This window comes from Kogia breviceps, chromosome 3 (assembly GCF_026419965.1).
Source record: "Kogia breviceps isolate mKogBre1 chromosome 3, mKogBre1 haplotype 1, whole genome shotgun sequence".
Lineage (NCBI taxonomy): Eukaryota > Metazoa > Chordata > Mammalia > Artiodactyla > Physeteridae > Kogia > Kogia breviceps.
In genome coordinates this window covers 98480594-98499127 of record NC_081312.1, presented here as the reverse complement: position 1 = coordinate 98499127, position 18534 = coordinate 98480594, and the positions used below count along the sequence as shown (strand labels likewise).

The following is an 18534-nucleotide window of genomic DNA, read 5'->3' as shown; positions in this document are numbered from 1 at the left end:
AACAAGCTTATTTGCCCTTACTCCCCCAGAGCTGATCATCTTCCAAGTTAAGATTTTTAAAATATTTTTTAATTGAGATTATTATGTTGACATTTGTTTCTCATTCCACATCATCTTCAGTCAAGCTCTGAGCACTTACAGTTCTCTAATTGTTGGGAGTTTAGTCAGAAGCGTCTGGAACACTGGTGGTGGAAGAGTTTGCTGCAACACTTGCAGTAACTGCTCTGGCCGTCCACACACAGCAACTGCATTTGTCAGATGGTCAACACCCTTCTAATATTCACCTTGAGCTAGTAACTCTTGCAAGCAGTATTTCTTCGAGGAAGAATTTCTGAACGGCTTCAGCATCATTAAGGTCAGGTAACTTGGAAAGTCCAGTTCTCTCTTTGGCAAGCTTCTGTTTCTTTCTTCATTCTCGCAGCTTGTTCTTGAAGTTAGGGTCACTCCATCTCTTGGGGTCAAAGTAAATGGCCCCGCACACGCCGGCGGAGATGGCGCTGTTCCGGCCCTCCATCTTCTCTCCAACGAGGAGTGGGGCTGGCGGCAGCAGGGCCCGCGATGGAGCCCTTGGCCGAGAACACTCGGAAAGGACTGTGCCACTATGTCCTGCCACCCGCCGCGAGGGACGCAGAAAGGCCTGCAAAGTGATTTAAATAGCTTGGGTTTATTGTTGTAGGTTTTGCACAGATAAGGTGACAGTATCAGTTGTGGAAGATCTTTGTGGCAATTAACTTGTAGTACATAGAAGGACTGGAATAAAGGAGGTTAACTTGGTAGTAGAAGTAACAAATGTGTGTAGGTAGATGTAAAATGTTAGCTCTGCGAACTAAGACACAAAACACATGTTTTTATAAATGCAGTGGAGGGCTTCCCTGGTGGCGCAGTGGTTGAGAGTCCGCCTGCCGATGCAGGGGACACGATTTCGTGCCCCGGTCCGGAAAGATCCCACATGCTGCGGAGCGGCTGGGCCCGTGAGCCATGGCTGCTGAGCCTGCGCATCCGGAGCCTGTGCTCTGCAACGAGAGAGGCCACAACAGTGAGAGGCCTGCGTACTGAAAAAAAAAAAAAAAAAAGCAGTGGAGTTAAAATGTAAGATAAAAATATGAAGTCAAATCTGTGTCTATAACAATGTGGCTTTTTAAAGTAATATCTGTTCTTTAAGAAGGGGACCTCTGAAAGAGATTTCTGAAATATTTTTTTGGATCCTTCTCAAGGTCTTTTATTCTTCCATCTTGCCTTCTAGGACTGCTCTCATGCTAGGTTGCGAGTATGGTTGCAAAGATGCAGTAGAAGTCTTAATCAGAAATGGTGCTGATGTAACCTTGCTGGATGCCCTTGGCCATGATAGTTCTTACTATGCAAGAATTGGTGACAATCTGGACATTCTAACCTCACTGAAGACTGCATCAGAAAATACCAACAAAGGTACCAGCAGTTTTCTGTCACTAGAAAAGTGCTAGTTAATAAAGAGCAGCTTTTAAAGATTTAGATGGTAGAGCTACAGTTTGTAAGGGGCAAAACACTCCTTACAATAAGCAGTATTGGTTCATCTCCCTCTCTGCCCCAGCTGTGCGGTTTTACATTATAGTCACTTGTTTTGAGGTAGTGTGTGTTACATTTATTGTCCAGTTTATCCAGTCAACCCTACTCTACTGTGGAGTAATTTAAGAGCTGAAAAGAAAGAGCCAAATAAAGTGTTTTACTAATATATATTTTTTGATGAGGAGGGGTGAAGTGCTTAAGCTCTTGTACTTAAAAAGTTTTAAAGAAAGAATCATTGTTTAAATATGTATGTAAAATATTCAACTAAGATTTATTGAATACTTGTGCCAACTATTTTCCTATGCTTATTAAAGAGAAATTGGAAAGCACAGAAAAGCACAGCAAGTAAAATCAACCACTCATTCTACCACTGAGGAGCCTCTACTAACATTTTGAGGAATATCCTTCCAGTCTTCTCTCTATGCATAAAATTGAGGTTGCCTGTAGTGAGCTGTAGATTACTTTTTGTGTAATATAGTTCGAAGACTTTTCCCTCATAAATAAATATTTTTTCTACAGTATGATTTTTATTGATGCATAAAATTCCATCTAAGTTTAATTTAATTAAGCAATTTTCTATAGGTATCATTTAAGTTGTTTATACAGTTTTTACTAATATAAATACCATTTAGTGACTGTCCTTATGCATAAATATTTTAGCATATTTTTATTATACTCTTAGGATCACTTCGTAGAAATTGAATTAAGAGGTTTCAGGTTATGCACATTTTTTTAAGCTTTTAATATATATCGACAAGTTGCCTTCTAATTTAGGATGTTTTAAATTTTGTATTTTTCACCTGCCTCCCCTCCCTGGCATTGAATATCATCTACAGGGATGTTGTCATAGCAAAAAAAAAATACTTTGCCGATTAGATAGGCAAAAGTGATATTTCATTGTTGTTTTAACTGTAAGGTAGTAAACTTCAAAAGAAACTTAAAAATTTATTTCTTTAATATTGACTTAATTATATAATTGGGGAATGCAAATCTACCCAAGCTAACCTGCTGTTTCACTGTTCCTCTTTCTCCTCCCTTTCCCTCTCTTTAAATCTTCAGGGAGAGAACTTTGGAAGAGAGGACCATCTTTACAACAGGTTAAAAAATTATGTATATTGTGCAGTTTAAGTAAAGTGTTGAGTAAACCTGGGTAATGGCTTATATATAACTGTTTTGAGTTTAAATGCATGCTGTTCTCTCTTCCCAGTTAATCATGCCCATGTAGAACCTAGGTCATGAGATCCTGAGGCTTTATCCAGATACTGTCACTCAGCTTGAGACAGTGGTTCTTAATTACAATGAATGTATACACTGGAAAATAAGTAGACTCCTGATTGCTGGTCTTGAACATCCAGCCTTTTCAAGTATGGAATATTGCACCTTGTTGAGTTTCTTTGATGATGAATATTAGCTTGGTAGACCTTAGACAGTTTTCTCCTATTCTTCCTTAGTAACAGAGTCAAATATCTCCTGATGTGGGAAAATTCTTCCAAGCAATAAGAAATGAAGAAAACAGAATTCAAAACTGATTATATATGTGATTTCAATGCCACTGTTAACATTTTGATTTCTTTTTCTTTTTTTGCTGTGTGTATTTAATTTAATGAGGACTTGACTTTAAAAAACACAGTACATTGGGCTTCCCTGGTGGCGCAGTGGTTGAGAATCCTCCTGCGGATGTAGGGGACACGGATTCGGGCCCCAGTCCGGGAAGATCCCACATGCCGCGGAGCAGCTGGGCCCGTGAGCCATGGCCGCTGAGCCTGCGCGTCTGGAGCCTGTGCTCCGCAAAGGGAGAGGCCACAGCAGTGAGAGGCCCGCGTACCACCAAAAAAAAAAAAAAAACCAAAAAAAAAACACAGTACATGAAATAATTCATACCTTGCACTAAGTTTATTATCAAATCACTATTTAACCCTGGTTTTGTGTCTCAGTCTCAGTAGATGTCTAATCATTTCCCCTAATCTCTTCGAGTTAAAGTGAGTGGAGTTGCTTTGCACAGTCTTAAACCGTGTCACCCAAAGCTAGTGTAGGCAGTTCTCCTGCTGACTGTCCCCTTCCAGGCTTTCAGCTTTTCTCTAGTGAGAGGGACCTGAACACCTCCAAACCTTGAAGAGAAGTAATCAGGTACCTTCTGAGCCATCCTGTCATCATTCTATATCATTTCTGTAGCTCGCATCTAAATTTGAAAGCTGTATGAAAGCATGCTTCCCTTTCAGTCCATCACAATTAAGTAATATGTCCCTGCATGGGTCATATCTGCTGTCACTTTTCTTTCCCATCTGGAGCAGCTGTTTCAGCCTTTTCTCCCATTCCTCAGATAACCTAAGTGGGTGTAGAGGGAAATAAAATGTGCCCTCATATCAATACCAGCCATCTCACACATATTAAGAGAAAATCTATTTCTGAAATATACATGTATTTAAAAGAAAGAATTATTGAATATTAATATGGGAATGGTATCTAAATGAATAGGAATTATGTAAATGAATTCATGGAGTTAATATTCTGCTAAGAACAGTAAAACTCATTTGTTTCAGTTGTTAATTAAATACATTTTAAAATATCTGCTGTAAATAGGATTTGTTTGTGTACTAAGGGACATATAATCCTTGTTGTCAAGAAGCCTACAGTACAGTTTAAAAAATAAGATGTATTCAGTTATTTACTATATGCCCATTACTGTTCTAAGTGCTGGGGATATCAGTGTTCAAACTCCCTGCCCTCATGGAGCTCTCAGCCCAGTGAGAGAGATGAACAGTAAGCAAATGGGTATTTAGTACCATGGCAGATGCTTTGAAGACAAGCAGAACAGGATTAGGGAATGAAGAGGGAGAGGGCGGGAAGCTATTTTAGATGGTGTGGTCAGGAAGTGACTGACATTTGAGCAGAGGTCTGAAGGAAGTGAGGGAGGGAGCTGGCGGCTCTGTGGGTGAAGCCTCAAAGGCGGAGGGAAGGGCAAGTACTATGTCCCTGATGAAGGAGCATGTTTAACATGCCGGTTGGGCAGTACAGTAGAGGGGCAGAGTGACAGGAACCGAAGACCAGAAGGGAAGGCGGGGGCTGAAAGTGGTATGATGAGACTTGGTCAGATTCCACGTGAAGAACGGCCCTGTGGTAGAAGGAATGAGGCTAGATATGTAGTCTGGGCTAAATCGTGGATACAGAGCATCGTCTTAATGGGAACCTGTTCTCTAATTCTAAATCCAAGCTCATTAGGATGATAGTTTAAACACATGAGTCAACAGAGAATGTGGAACATAAAATTATCTTGGAAAATTAAAGCACTCACGTTTTGTTTGTTTGTTTGTTTAGCTCTCAAAAAGGAAGAAAGAAATGGCTTTCTAAATTATTGTGTAGACTTAAAGATCAATTTGGGCAAAAAAAGATTATTTTATCTCTTGTTTAATGATTGTATTGTGTTTTTATTAAATCAAATCTCTAAGCTGGAATAAAGTTTCAAAGCAGTAAGTGTACAAAAACAGATAATGTACCCAACCAAGTCATTTAGAAATCTTTTATATAGCTTTAGTCAGTGGATTGTCTATCTCTTTCTTATCACACCCTTTGATATTTTATTTCATCAGTACTCAAAGAAGTAATTTCCATATTTTCTCTCAACATTAACGTAACTCCCCCCGCCTCCTCTTTTTAAACACCAAATTCTTCTTTTGGGAATGGTAGCTGATGCTTTATAGTACAACCTGAGCTTTGCCTCTAGACAAATTCTCCTTTTTAAAATTTGGTGACTTTGGTTAAAATAAATACTTAGCAGTAGGGGGGTTTAAATTCTGTTACTTTTTTAGTATTTAAAAAATAGATTATACTTGATTAATTTAAAACCTATATCCTTAAAGATTCTTTCCATTTGGAGTTTTAAGTGGAAACACTGCCACCTTGTGTTTCGTACAGCAAAATTTAAACTTGGATAAACTGAAAATCACTAATTGGGTGTATTGCCTATTGAGGAAAATGTACTTTTCTGTATTCTCATACTTGCTAACCTGTGTTTTCTTATGTTTTACCAAAGCGAAATTTGACGCAGATGCTAGATGAAGTAAATATGAATTCAGATCAGAGGGAGCATCAAGACATTCAGGTAAAAAGAAAAAAAATTGGTATCTTCCTTTGCAAAGAATTCCAGCGTTGTTTGTAGTGGGGTTGGGGAAAAGAAAGGAAGCAAAGATGCGGGGGAAATGAGTAGGGGATGGAAGGGCAGCTTGTTATGTTTTGTGATTCTACTTTCTTGCCCAATTCCTTCTAAAAGAATTAACTTTTGATATGAATGTTTGGGTCAGTATTATCTTACAGGAAGTATTGTTTTAATATATATTAGGAAGTAAATAATTTAATAACGTTCTGTAAGTTTTTGTTGATTTAAATATATCTGTTTTGGACAATAAATCATAAATTTGTATTCCTTTTAGAAAATTAATTATAATGATAAAAATGATGGTTATCAATGTAAATAAACAAAATCTGAACTTTTTCTAAAGTATTTTTTATTTTGATTAAGAAAAATAATTTCATTAACCACACAGCACTTTTTACCTTTTATGTTCGTCAAAGTGTTCAAAAAATAATTATTATTTGGATTGCGTTGGAAGAAGAGCCATAATTAAATGGTTTATTTTATGACTGAAATACCATTAAAATATAAATTGAATAGCCTTTTCCATATGATAAAACAAAAGCATTTTATTTGGGTTTTCATAGTTTACTATGTAGTGTTAAGAAAGTGAACTGTAGCCTTCAATTGGAGGCTTAAATGTTTTATCAGAGCACTGAAGTATTGATATTCTTATGCTTTGTTAAACTCATAAATTTGAGAGGTGTTTGGCAAAAGTCAAAATGACATATTCTTCTGCTATTTTCTATTTCCAGATGATGCTTTTATTTCTTATTTATTAGAATCATGATGGTTTGCTGTCTTTGTATATAGTTGTATTTATTAGTTATCATAGGACTATAATTTTCTGCGTTATTTCTCATGTATAGATTTTAAATTATTTGAATGTCATTGAAATTATTGTATCTTTATACTTAAAGCTGTTTTATATATGTATATATCTGTTTATGATAGTGAACTGCTTTTAGAAATTTCTTCCGTAATAATTGCTCCTTTAAAGTTGGTCTAGCACCTGTTATCTTTGCTATTTAAGGATCTGGAGATTGAAAATGAAGATCTGAAAGAGAGGTTGAGAAAAATTCAGCAGGAACAGAGAATATTATTGGATAAAGTCAATGGTTTACAACTGCAGCTGAATGAGGTAAATAAACTGCGTCATACCAGAAAAATCCAGAACTGTTTTACTACGAGTCATTATCATCGGTAACAAATTGTTAATGACGGCCCGTCACAGCAAATCATGGTGCCAGGTGCTAAAGGAGGTGAAATCAGGTTATTGCCCTGTGCAAAGTCATATCTTACTAGGACCTTTACATGAAACAAGGTCGGATCTAAGAACAGAGAACACTGTTGGGTCTGTGGTGATGACAAAGGACTGAACTGTGATTGGAGTTGTGGGATTAGAGAGGAAGAAGTAGACAGAAGAAGTGAAGAGGAAGAGCAGGTAAGAGTTGTAAGTAACTGATGGGGTCTCCGAAGAATCGAAAGTGCTTCTGAACCTGGTTAGTGAGAAGCATGAATGAAGACGCAGAGCACAGAAGTAGTAGCACGTAGGCATTTTCTTCTCACAGCCTCGTCCCCAATCTTAATGACATGTGCCAGTCTTTTTAAAAGGTATTTGCCAAGCTCATGCTTTTTAAAATAAACTTTCAAGAGTGAAAATACATTTCTTCTTCTTTTTAAATTTAGGAAGTAATGGTTGCTGATGATCTGGAAAGTGAGGTAGGATGATAAGTTTTACTTTAAAGCTGTAAATTGTTGTGTAAATTGAAGATAACATTGCAGTAGAGGTTTAAGTCCTGAACTGATGTGGAGACGGAATTCTCTTTTTGGTTATTGCTCAAAGGAAAAATCAAAACCTATGTGTGACTGTAAAATTATGTTTTGAGTATAGTGGCGTGGGTTATTGTAGGCATTTTCTTGTTACTGAAATGAGCCTCTGAAAGGCTCATTTTCTATGAAACTTTTGACTTTTTTTTTTTGCGGTACGCGGGCCTCTCACTGCTGTGGCCTCTCCCTTTGCGGAGCACAGGCTCCGGACGCGCAGGCTCAGTGGCCATGGCTCACGGGCCCAGCTGCTCCGCGGCATGTGGGATCTTCCCGGATCGGGGCACGAACCCGCGTCCCCTGCATTGGCAGGCGGACTCTCAACCACTGTGCCACCAGGGAAGCCCTCTATGAAACTTTTCATGAAAAGATATAAAATTCTAAGCATTATAGAGAAAATGTCTGAAAATAATATGATTTAAAACAAACCACAGAAATTTGAATTTTTCATAATATTGTTTGGGTATATTGTATATTATTAGTATAGTTCTACAAATTTTGAACTCTACTAATAGTTAAAAATTGACCAGGTTAGGGCTTCCCTGGTCGCGCAGTGGTTAAGAATCCGCCTGCCAATGCAGGGGAGATGGGTTCAATCCCTGGCCTGGGAAGATCCTACGTGCCACGGAGCAACTAAGCCCGTGCGCCACAACTACAGAGCCTGCGCTCTAGAGCCCGCGAGCCACAACTACTGAAGCCTGTGCACCTAAAGCCTGTGCCCCGCAACAAGAGAAGCCACTACAATGAGAAGGCTGCACACCGCAAGGAGGAGTAGCCCCCGCTCACCGCAACTAGAGAAAGCCCACGCACAGCAACAAAGACCCAACACAGCCAAAAAAAAAAAAAAAAAGTTCCGTTTAAAAAAATTTTTTTTTGACCAGGTTAGAGAATTCATTAACTATAGTCCTCAAAGTAATTCTAATTCACATTTTCTAAAACACATTTTTAACAGAATTTCAAGAACAGGGTGATTTTGCTCTGTATTTATTCCTTTCCGTTTCAGAAAGAAAAGCTGAAGTCCCTTTTGGCAGCTAAAGAAAAGCAACATGAAGAAAGCCTAAGAACTATTGAGGCTCTGAAAAATAGATTCAAGTATTTTGAGGTATAGAAAGCTTAAATAAATTATTTCATGTAACTCATAATGGGCAGTGGTAAAGGGCTTGAAATCAGGCTTGAATTTGAATTATCACTCTCTTCTTTATAGTGTGACCTTGGGCAATTTATTTAAAGTCTCTGAGCTTTGTGCTGCTTTGGCAGAATTGGGGTGATTGTCCTTTTTTCCACAGAGTTGTTTTAAAGGTTAAATGAGATCATTGAAATTGACTAAACTGATATTTAGTTCAGTTCCAGTTTCTCTCCCCAAGCCTTCCTTTTTGTCATCTTTACCTTTTCAGGACTTTATACTTTTACCTGTAAAATTACAATGATTATGATGGTGTTAATAAAAAGCATCATTTAAATGAAAAGTGGTAATTCCAGGATTATCTCAAAGGACCTTGTGCATATATGGATTTGTTTGGTGAGAGTCGTGTGTTAATAAGGCTCAGATCATATACTTATCTTTTGTTGGCTCAGTTAGCTCTTAGTTTTTACAAGACTATGTTTTTTTAAAACTTCGAATCAGAATACAATATATGTTAAAAAGAACATGTTAAAGTGAATAAGTTGAAGAATTTTCACAAATCTAACATCCCAGGTAAGGAAACAGCACATAACTAGTACCCAGAAGCCTCCTCACACTTGCTCCCTGCACCAAGGGTGACTACTCTCCAGACTTTTAACTGCATAGATTTGTTCTGCAAGGCCAAAATATATATTTTATAAATGTAGTTCATCATTGGGGGTCACTGAAGAGAGTGGCTGATTCAATGTCTTTTATCTTTATTGTGGAATATAACTCCAAAGTACATAACGAAAGTAAATTTTTTCTGTGTAAATTTAAAAATATGGGGGTAGCTGTGAAAAAGAACGTAAAGACATGGATGAATCTCAAGACATAATGTTGCATGAAAGAAATCAGACACAAAGAGCACATACTGCCTGACTCCTTTTTTGTGAAGTGCAGAACTAGACAAAGCTAATCTATGCTAATACAGGTCAGAATAGAGGCCACCCTTTGGTGTCCGGTTACTGACCAGGACGGGGCATGAAGAAACTTCTGGGCGTGCTAGACAGGTTCTATATCTTGATCTGAGTTGTAATTACACAAAGTATACATATGCAAAAATTCATTGCACTGTATACTTGTGTACTTTATCGCAGGTGAGTTATGCCTTGATACATTAAAAAAATAAAACCAAGAACCTGTGTTTATATTTATAGACTGAATTCTGAAATTATTTAGAAACAGTTTTGTAAGCTAAAGAACTGTCTAGTATAGGGCCTTCTATCTCTTTTCACATTTGAAGACTTTTTAAGGTTAGTAGTGAAACCTAGTGATAGCTAACAAGTTCATGACCCCAACCAAGTGCCATAAATTGCTTTGTGCACTTTACATGCATTTAATAAACACATCAACTTGGTATGGTATCTTTTCTTTTTATGTCCACTTCATAAGTGAAGAGACTGAGGCAAAGAGCAGTTTACCCATGGAGGGTTTTATAAATAATAGTAAGTGTCAGAGCCAGAACCTGAACTCAGGCAGTTTGTGCTCCTAACTACAATACTAGTTTTACACTCAGCTGGAGAAAATACAGAAGCGGATGTGGGCCTTTGAAGTAGTCATCAAAGTTTGACACCTATAATTAGGTACTATTTTTGTGTTATTTTTCTCCTAAGAGTAGACTCTCATGTCTTAAGAATAGATGGTTTTCTGTAGCTTCAGACAAGTCTGTAACTTTGAATGAGGTTATTATAAACTATAGGAAAATACTTACTGTTTCTTATAAAACAACATATATTTATTTCAGAAAAATTGAAAAATATAGTTAAACTAAAAGTAGAAAATAAACACACCTAAAAGCCCAGCACTCTTAGCACCTGACATCCTTTCAGACCTTTCTTTGTACATAACTTGTGTTATATACATGAATTCAACAGGTAGTCTTATTATTCATCCTGTTTTGTAAGTTTTTGCACTCAATATAATGGGGGCATTTTCCCCAGTCAGATGAATTTTTATACTAGAAGTGATTTATAACCTTCAAAAAGAAAATTACAAGGTCCACTTTATATGTGACCCAGTATTTATGAAAACAGTCCTTAAAAACTAAGGAATAATAATTTATAAATATTGAATATCTACTACTATATCATCTCACATACTTAAATGTCTTCATAAACTGCCAACAGAATTGCTGTGTTATGTGTAATACTTAATATGTAGGCATTTTCCTTATTCTTATAGAGCAGGTTTGGGAAAACATGGATATTTTAGAACAAAGCTAATTTTATGTTGTAACTCATGCATTTGTTTTCATTTGAGCCATCAAGTCAAGGTAATAAATCCAAACTAAGTCTTTTGAACTCCTTATGTGCCTTGGCCTCCCCTTACCCATTCATGTATATGCCCATTTACTACCTATTACAGGCTCTAGCATTAAATATTACTTAGAACAAAGAGCGTACCTAAGTTTACAGATATTTTTCCATACCCTTGGGGCAATAAGTATTAATGGGACATGAATTTAGTTATGGAACTGTGGGCCATTTTTATCATGGTCACCTATCAGAGTCTGACACATAGCTATTAGTACTAATATAGACAGATACACAAAGATGAAGTACATCTGCATATCTTTACTCTCAAAAATATAGTATTTTAATTTATGTTAGGTTCTTTGTATCTGGCTTACTTGGGATAAGGAGCAATCCAAATATATTTTAACTCAGAGTATCTAAAATTTCTCTATTATTCTCCTTTTCCTAACTGATGTATTGATAGATTTATTATGAACTATATGTAACTCTTTGCCTCAGTTTTATTTCCTGCTCTCTGTCTCCTTTTACCTTCAAAGGTAATTGGTGTTCCATAAATTCTGAAAGAGGGGGTTAGGCTAATGTTTCACGGGCGATGAGGTGGGGTTCCTGCTCCCCAACGGTGGTAAAGTAAATTGATTTATTGAGGCGAATGTGGCATTTCCTTCCTTTTGAAGTAAAGAAACAGCAGAGGGTATGCATTCAAGGTTGTTTCATTTCATTTGGAGCTTTTTTTTCTTTTGAGCAGTCAAGTTTTCCTTGAAATACTTCGCTGCTTTCATTAAAATGCTGAGTGAAGTAGTTTATTCCCAACTGATCTTTCTAACTGTGTTCTGCCTTTCTGTGAGTTCGAGTAGAATAATACCCAGGAGAAAAAAGGAATGTTGAAAATGTAGTTTTAGTCACTGGATCATTTAGAGCTAAAATAGATACAGAATTTAACAAAATGAAGCAGTATTCACCTGAAATGTTTTAATGTATCCTTCTGATTTCAGAGCAGTCATTTAGGATCGGGAAGTCATTTCAGTAACAGTAAGTATAAAAATATAGATTATCATTACAGTTCACACAGTTCAAGCAAAAAAAAGAACGTTTATGCCTCTTTATTTTCTCTAACTGTATATGATATTTCTCTGCAAAACTTCATCCAACTACTTGTGTATTATACCTCAACATGGAACTAGGAAGAGATTAAAATGACTCCTGTAGTCTCTAACATAAAATCTGATAATCACTGAGGCTCTGATTTTCCTTAGGACCTAGATTTTTAAATTGTATATTGTACGCATTACCAAATTTGCCTTGTCACATATTTGACATTTATCTTGTGATATTTGGCGCCTGCTTTTTATGGAAAGAGACCTAAACATAGTTTTCTGATTTGGAGAAATCTTTGGATATAGTCCCAATGCAGGTAAGCATTTTAAAATTAGATGTTCCATAAATATTTATTATTTTAAGACTATACATAATTTTCACTTTAGTTTATTCTCAATTTTAAACAATTTCTCTAGAAAAATCTAATTTTTTGCTTCCTGTTGAATATTAAATTATCCGTTAGCTAAGTACAACCATAATATTTATCCTATAAATTGCAAAGAACACCATTTTTATTTTGACTGTAATATACATATTTCATAATAATCATTTAACTTATTTAGTCTAACAATTTTACGTAATTCAAAAAACTAACTTAGTGGGGCTTCCCTGGTGGTCCAGTGGTTAAGAATCTGCCTTCCAATTCAGGGGACGTGGGTTTGATCCCTGGTTGGGGAACTAAGATCCCACATGCCATGGGGCAACTAAGCCCGTGCACCTCAACTACTGAGCCCCGCGCGCCTCAACTAGAGACCTTGCGTGCTGCAAATTACAGAGCCCACGTGCTCTGGAGCCTGTGTTCCGCAACTACTGAGCCCGTGCACTGCAGTGAAGAGCCTATGTGTCCCAACTAAGAGCCGACACAGCCAAAAATAAATAAATAAAATATAAAAACCAACTTAGTATCTATTCAAAAGAATATACATACTTTACTTATGTATATAGGAATAATAAGGAAAAATACGGATATTTTAGAACAAGGATAATTTTATGTTGTAACTCATGCTTCTTTTTTATTTGAACAATAAAGGAGATAATAACACCAAATTAATGCTTAGCCTTCTTTGATATGGATATTTAAGATATCATTTATTTGGACTTATTTAGGAAAAGAAGATATGCTTCTTAAACAAGGTCAAATGTATATGCCAGACTCACAGGTAATATTTTATTTTAAAATATATTTATAAAAATAATTGTGCCTTTTCAAAAAGAGGAAAAGAGCATTGTATATTTATCATCTATATGTACATTGAATAAGGTTTTCATTATCAAAGAAAGGTTGGCCTTGTGGTTTTGAGTTTAATAAAAGCAGATATTGCTGTGTCTGGTGCCCTCTAGAGTATTTTTGGTGACAGTGACTTAAATAAGAGATTTGAATTACAATTTCATTGTCTTTGACAGTAGCCCTCTATTCTTTAACAGCAGTTGGTCACCTCTTCATATTTGCCCATTAAAGGGGGAGACAGGTGTGAATAATTCAAAAGGCATTTGTTTTGACTTTTAAATATATTGTTCCTTGCATTCAAATATATATTCTATATTTTGGAAATTCACCACAAAATAAAGCTTCCAAGAAGGAGTGGTATCTGATTTTCTTACTTGTTTAACTGCTCCTCACTTTTAGTTTCCAGTAAATACAAGGTTTGCATTTTTAGTACCTTCTATGAACTGCAGAACTGATAAATATTTGGGCTTTTAAAAGTTTTTTTACATACTTTCTTCTGTAGAAGAGTGAATTAGCCTATATGATGTTTAAGATCACTCTAAGCTGGAAACTTCTAAGATTCTAAGTTGAGAGACTGGTTGTCAATCAACTGAATAATATTTAAGAACATAAGATAAATATTTGATTGTAATAAAATAAGTATGGAAATTGTGAAGCTGTGTAAGTAGTTTGTTGGTAGATGATAGTAGTCTTAGTCTAAAGATAATTGGTAAGTTGAAAGATAATTAGAAGCAGTCTGAGGCTGAGAAATTATTCCATGTTGTTAATTTTCTTCTTCATCCATGGGAAGGCAGTGTGGATTGAAATGAACAACAGTAAAACCTGCCTATTAAAATAGTGGGTTGTACTCATAGCACATGGCTTTTTTACTCATAGCACATGACTTTAAAAGAGCCCTTATTGTAATAGGGTGGATGGGGAAAAATAGAAATAGTTAATCTTTCATGGTTATATGTTCTGATACTTCTGAAATATTTCAATGAGAACTTAAATTGTACTTTTTGTTAGCATTTAATAGAGGAAACAAGATGTCAGTCCAATTTTGTAGTAAGATCGTATGCTAAGTTCTAATTTATCTTTCTTTTTGAGAGAAGAAAACGTGTTTCTATTTTGTGAGTTGCTTAACATCATTCTCTTGAGAATTCTTATACTAGCTAGGTTTATTTTGGTGGTATTTTTATAATTTAAACTACATTACACTGGAGTTAACATTGAGGGAACTTAGAAGTCAATATATGTTATTAGAAAATAATATTCTATGGAATTATTTGCAGAGTTAAAATTGTGAAAGCCTTGCTTTTACTCAAGGGTTCTGATGACTTTCTGTAGAATTTGAAGTTCTAAGCACATTATGTGCCATAAAACATAGAAATAGTAAATGTATGTTGATAAAGTTGATATTCATGTGTGGGTAGGTATTACCAATGGTAAGTTTGGTAAATAAGTAAGTGTCTTCTTTAGGCTTTTGGAATTGATATTTTATTTTATTATTATTATTTTTGCAGTGTACTTCCACAGGTATGCCAGCCCATATGCAAAGCAGATCTATGTTAAGGCCACTGGAGCTAGGCTTACCTAATCAAACCTCATATTCAGAAAATGAAATTTTAAAGAAAGAATTAGAAGCAATGAGAACTTTCTGTGATTCTGCAAAACAAGACAGACTCAAGCTCCAAAATGAACTGGCTCACAAGGTGGCAGAGTGCAAAGCCTTAGCATTGGAATGTGAAAGGGTCAAAGAGGATTCAGATGAGCAGATAAAGCAACTAGAAGACGCCTTGAAAGATGTTCAGAAGAGAATGTATGAGTCAGAAGGTAAAGTGAAACAAATGCAGACACATTTTCTTGCCCTGAAAGAGCACCTAACAAGCGATGCAGCTACTGGGAACCACAGACTGACAGAGGAACTGAAGGATCAGTTGAAAGACATGAAAGTGAAATATGAAGGTGTGTCTGCAGAAGTGGGGAAATTAAGAAACCAAATCAAACAAAATGAGATGTTAGTCGAAGAGTTTAAGAGGGATGAAGGCAAGCTAATGGAAGAGAATAAGCGACTGCAGAAGGAATTGAGCATGTGTGAACTGGAGCGAGAGAAGAGAGGGAGAAAGGTCACCGAGATGGAAGGCCAGTTAAAGGACTTGTCATCCAAGCTGGCCCTTTCCATCCCGGCAGAGAAATTTGAAAACATGAAGAGCTTGTTGTCAAATGAAGTAAACGAGAAGGCAAAAAAATTAATAGAGATGGAAAGAGAATATGAAAGATCACTTAGCGAAATTAGACCTTTAAAGAGAGAACTTGAGAATTTGAAGGCCAAACTGGCTCAGCACGTCAAACCAGAAGAACATGAGCAGCTCAAGAGCAGATTAGAGCAAAAGTCAGGAGAACTTGGGAGGAGAATCAGTGAGTTAACATCGAAAAATCAGACATTACAAAAGGAAATCGAAAAGGTCTATCTGGATAATAAGCTCCTCAACCAACAAGTACATAACTTAACAACTGAAATGAAAAATCATTACGTCCCTTTAAAAGTAAGTGAAGAAATGAAAAAGTCACGTGATGTAATTGTTGATGATTTGAATAAAAAGCTTTCAGATGTGACACACAAATATACAGAAAAGAAGTTGGAAATGGAGAAATTGCTGATGGAAAATGCCAGTTTAAGTAAGAATGTTAGCCATCTGGAAACTGTGTTCATACCTCCAGAGAAACACGAAAAAGAGATAATGGCTCTGAAATCCAATATCGTTGAACTTAAGAAGCAGCTATCTGAACTTAATAAAAAATGTGGTGACGACCAAGAGAAAATATATTCACTCACGTCTGAAAACACTGACTTGAAAAAGATCATGAGTAATCAGTATGTGCCAGTGAAAACCCACGAAGAGATTAAAACTGCTTTGAGTAGCACATTGGATAAAACCAGCAGAGAATTAGTAGACATGAAGAAGAAGTGTGAAGATATAAATCAAGAATTTGTGAAAATAAAAGATGAGAATGAAATATTAAAAAGAAACCTGGAGAATACTCAGAACCAAATAAAAGCTGAGTACCTAAGCCTAAGAGAGCACGAGGAAAAGATGAGCGCTGTAAGGAAGAGCATGAAGAAGGTCCAGGACAACAGTGCTGAAATATTGGCTAACTACAAAAAAGGCCAGGAGGAGATAGTAACACTGCATGCCGAGATCGAGGCCCAGAAAAGGGAACTTGACACAATACAAGAATGCATCAAGCTAAAATATGCTCCAATTATCAGCTTTGAAGAGTGTGAGAGAAAATTTAAAGCTACCGAGAAAGAACTAAAAGAACAGTTATCCGAGCAGACACAAAAGTATCACATCAACGAAGAAGAGGCCAAGAAGTGCAAGCAAGAAAATGACAAGTTAAAGAAGGAGATCCTCACTCTTCAGAAGGATCTAAAGGATAAAAATGTTCTTGTTGAAAATTCTCATGAAATGGAAAGAGCATTAAGCAGAAAAACAGAAGAGCTGAGCAGACAGTTAAAAGACCTGTTGCAGAAATACACAGAGGTAAAGAATGAGAAAGACAAGCTGGTGGATGAAAATGCCAAGCAGACTTCTGAGATCCTTGCAGCACAAACTATTTTGCAGAAACAGCATGTTCCACTGGAACAGGTTGAGGCCCTGAAAAAGTCTTTTAATGGTGCAATTGAGACGCTTAAGGAAGAACTGAAGAGTAAGCAAAGGTGTTATGAGAAAGAGCAGCAGACAGTGACCCAACTGCGGCAGATGCTGGAGAATCAAAAGAACTCCTCTGTGCCCCTGGCAGAGCATTTGCAGATTAAGGAAGCATTTGAGAAAGAAGCTGGAATCATAAAAGCTAGCTTGAGAGAAAAGGAAGAAGAAAGCCAAAACAAGACCAAAGAGGTCTCCAAACTCCAGTCTGAGATTCAGAATACTAAACAAGCATTAAAAAAATTAGAGACTAGGGAGGTGGTTGATTTGTCTAAATATAAAGCAATGAAAAGTGATTTGGAGACACAGATTTCCAACTTAAATGAAAAATTGGCCAATCTGAATAGGAAGTATGAGGAAGTGTGTGAGGAAGTTTTGCATGCCAAAAAGAAGGAACTGTCTGCAAAAGATGAGAAGGAATTGCTCCATGTCAGCATTGAGCAAGAAATCAAGGATCAGCAGGAACGATGCGATAAGTCCTTAACCACAATCACAGAGTTACAGAGAAGAATACAGGAATCTGCCAAACAAATCGAAGCTAAAGATAATAAGGTAATAATAATACTTTAGGTAAGCATGGCTTGGTATTGGAAACCCCAGAGCAGAACTGCCAGAGTAGAATAGGACTCTTTACCGTGGCACTCCACAAGACAAGTTTACAAAAGCGTTAACAAAGTGACCATTAAATGCCACCTTTTTAGTTTGACTACGAGTATGCAAAAAGATTGGAGTTGAGAAAAAGGTAAAGTCACACAAACAAAAATCAAAAGCAGTTTTCCTTTTGTTTCCTCAGCTCAATTGGTACAGCCAAGAATTGAGGTAAGATGGGGAAACTCAAGATTCACTTGCCTCAAAAATGAATGGTCAAAACCCAGTGGGTTTTAAGTTACCTAAAGAATGGTGAGGGAGAGGAGGAAAAAATACTGTGTTTCTGGGCTATGAGAAACTAAGGATGCTGCAGAGCTCCCCAGACTTGATCTTGGCATTCACCCATACCAGTAAATTGAGCCCTCCAACTCATTGTACATCCTTTCCCCCTATCTTCCTACAGACAGAATATCTTGCCCCTCCTTTCTACCTACTTAAATCCTCTACATTCCTTAATGCCCACTTCATCACTGAACCCTCCTTCCTAAAGCCTTCATTGGCCAGTCTAGCCTACAGTAAACTGTTCCTCTTCCAAAATGCATGTTGTATTTTGGTTTTGCCATCCATTTACAACATATATATTACCGTGTCAGAATCATGTGGTTGGGACTTCCCTGGTGGTCCAGTGGTTAAGACTCCATGCTCCCAATGCAGGCGGCCGGGTTTGATCCCTGGTCGGGGAACTAGATCCCACATGCCACAACTAAAGATCCCACCCGTGTGCCGCAACTAAGACCCGGCACTGCCAGATAAATAAATATTTAAAAAAAAAAAAAAAAAAAAAAAAAAGAATGATGTGGTTAGTCTTTCCAACTAGTTTTTAAGAGCAGGTTCATAACTTATGTTTCCATCTTATCATTCATTCTCATGGTACAATTTACAGAATAGGTGCTCAATAATATTTTCGAAACTGGTAGTTGAATAGAGTATGTACTATGAAGATGAGAAATCAG

At 36.7% G+C, this 18534-nt stretch overlaps 1 protein-coding gene and 1 pseudogene across 2 annotated transcripts in view; one reads left to right on the top strand and one right to left on the bottom strand.

The window, feature by feature from the left end:
* The window catches only part of UACA (uveal autoantigen with coiled-coil domains and ankyrin repeats), an 87709-nt gene that overhangs the window by 62114 nt on the left and 7061 nt on the right, over positions 1-18534 (top strand). For both annotated transcript variants that reach the window (XM_059056416.2, XM_059056417.2), the window contains exons 8-16: positions 1244-1425; positions 2602-2639; positions 5573-5641; positions 6705-6812; positions 7361-7393; positions 8502-8600; positions 11911-11947; positions 13121-13173; positions 14747-17485. In XM_059056416.2, coding sequence (XP_058912399.1) covers positions 1244-1425; positions 2602-2639; positions 5573-5641; positions 6705-6812; positions 7361-7393; positions 8502-8600; positions 11911-11947; positions 13121-13173; positions 14747-17485 — 3358 coding nt within the window. The remainder of the gene's footprint in view (positions 1-1243; positions 1426-2601; positions 2640-5572; positions 5642-6704; positions 6813-7360; positions 7394-8501; positions 8601-11910; positions 11948-13120; positions 13174-14746; positions 17486-18534) is intronic.
* Positions 101-514, bottom strand: LOC131752241 (mitochondrial import receptor subunit TOM20 homolog; annotated as a pseudogene).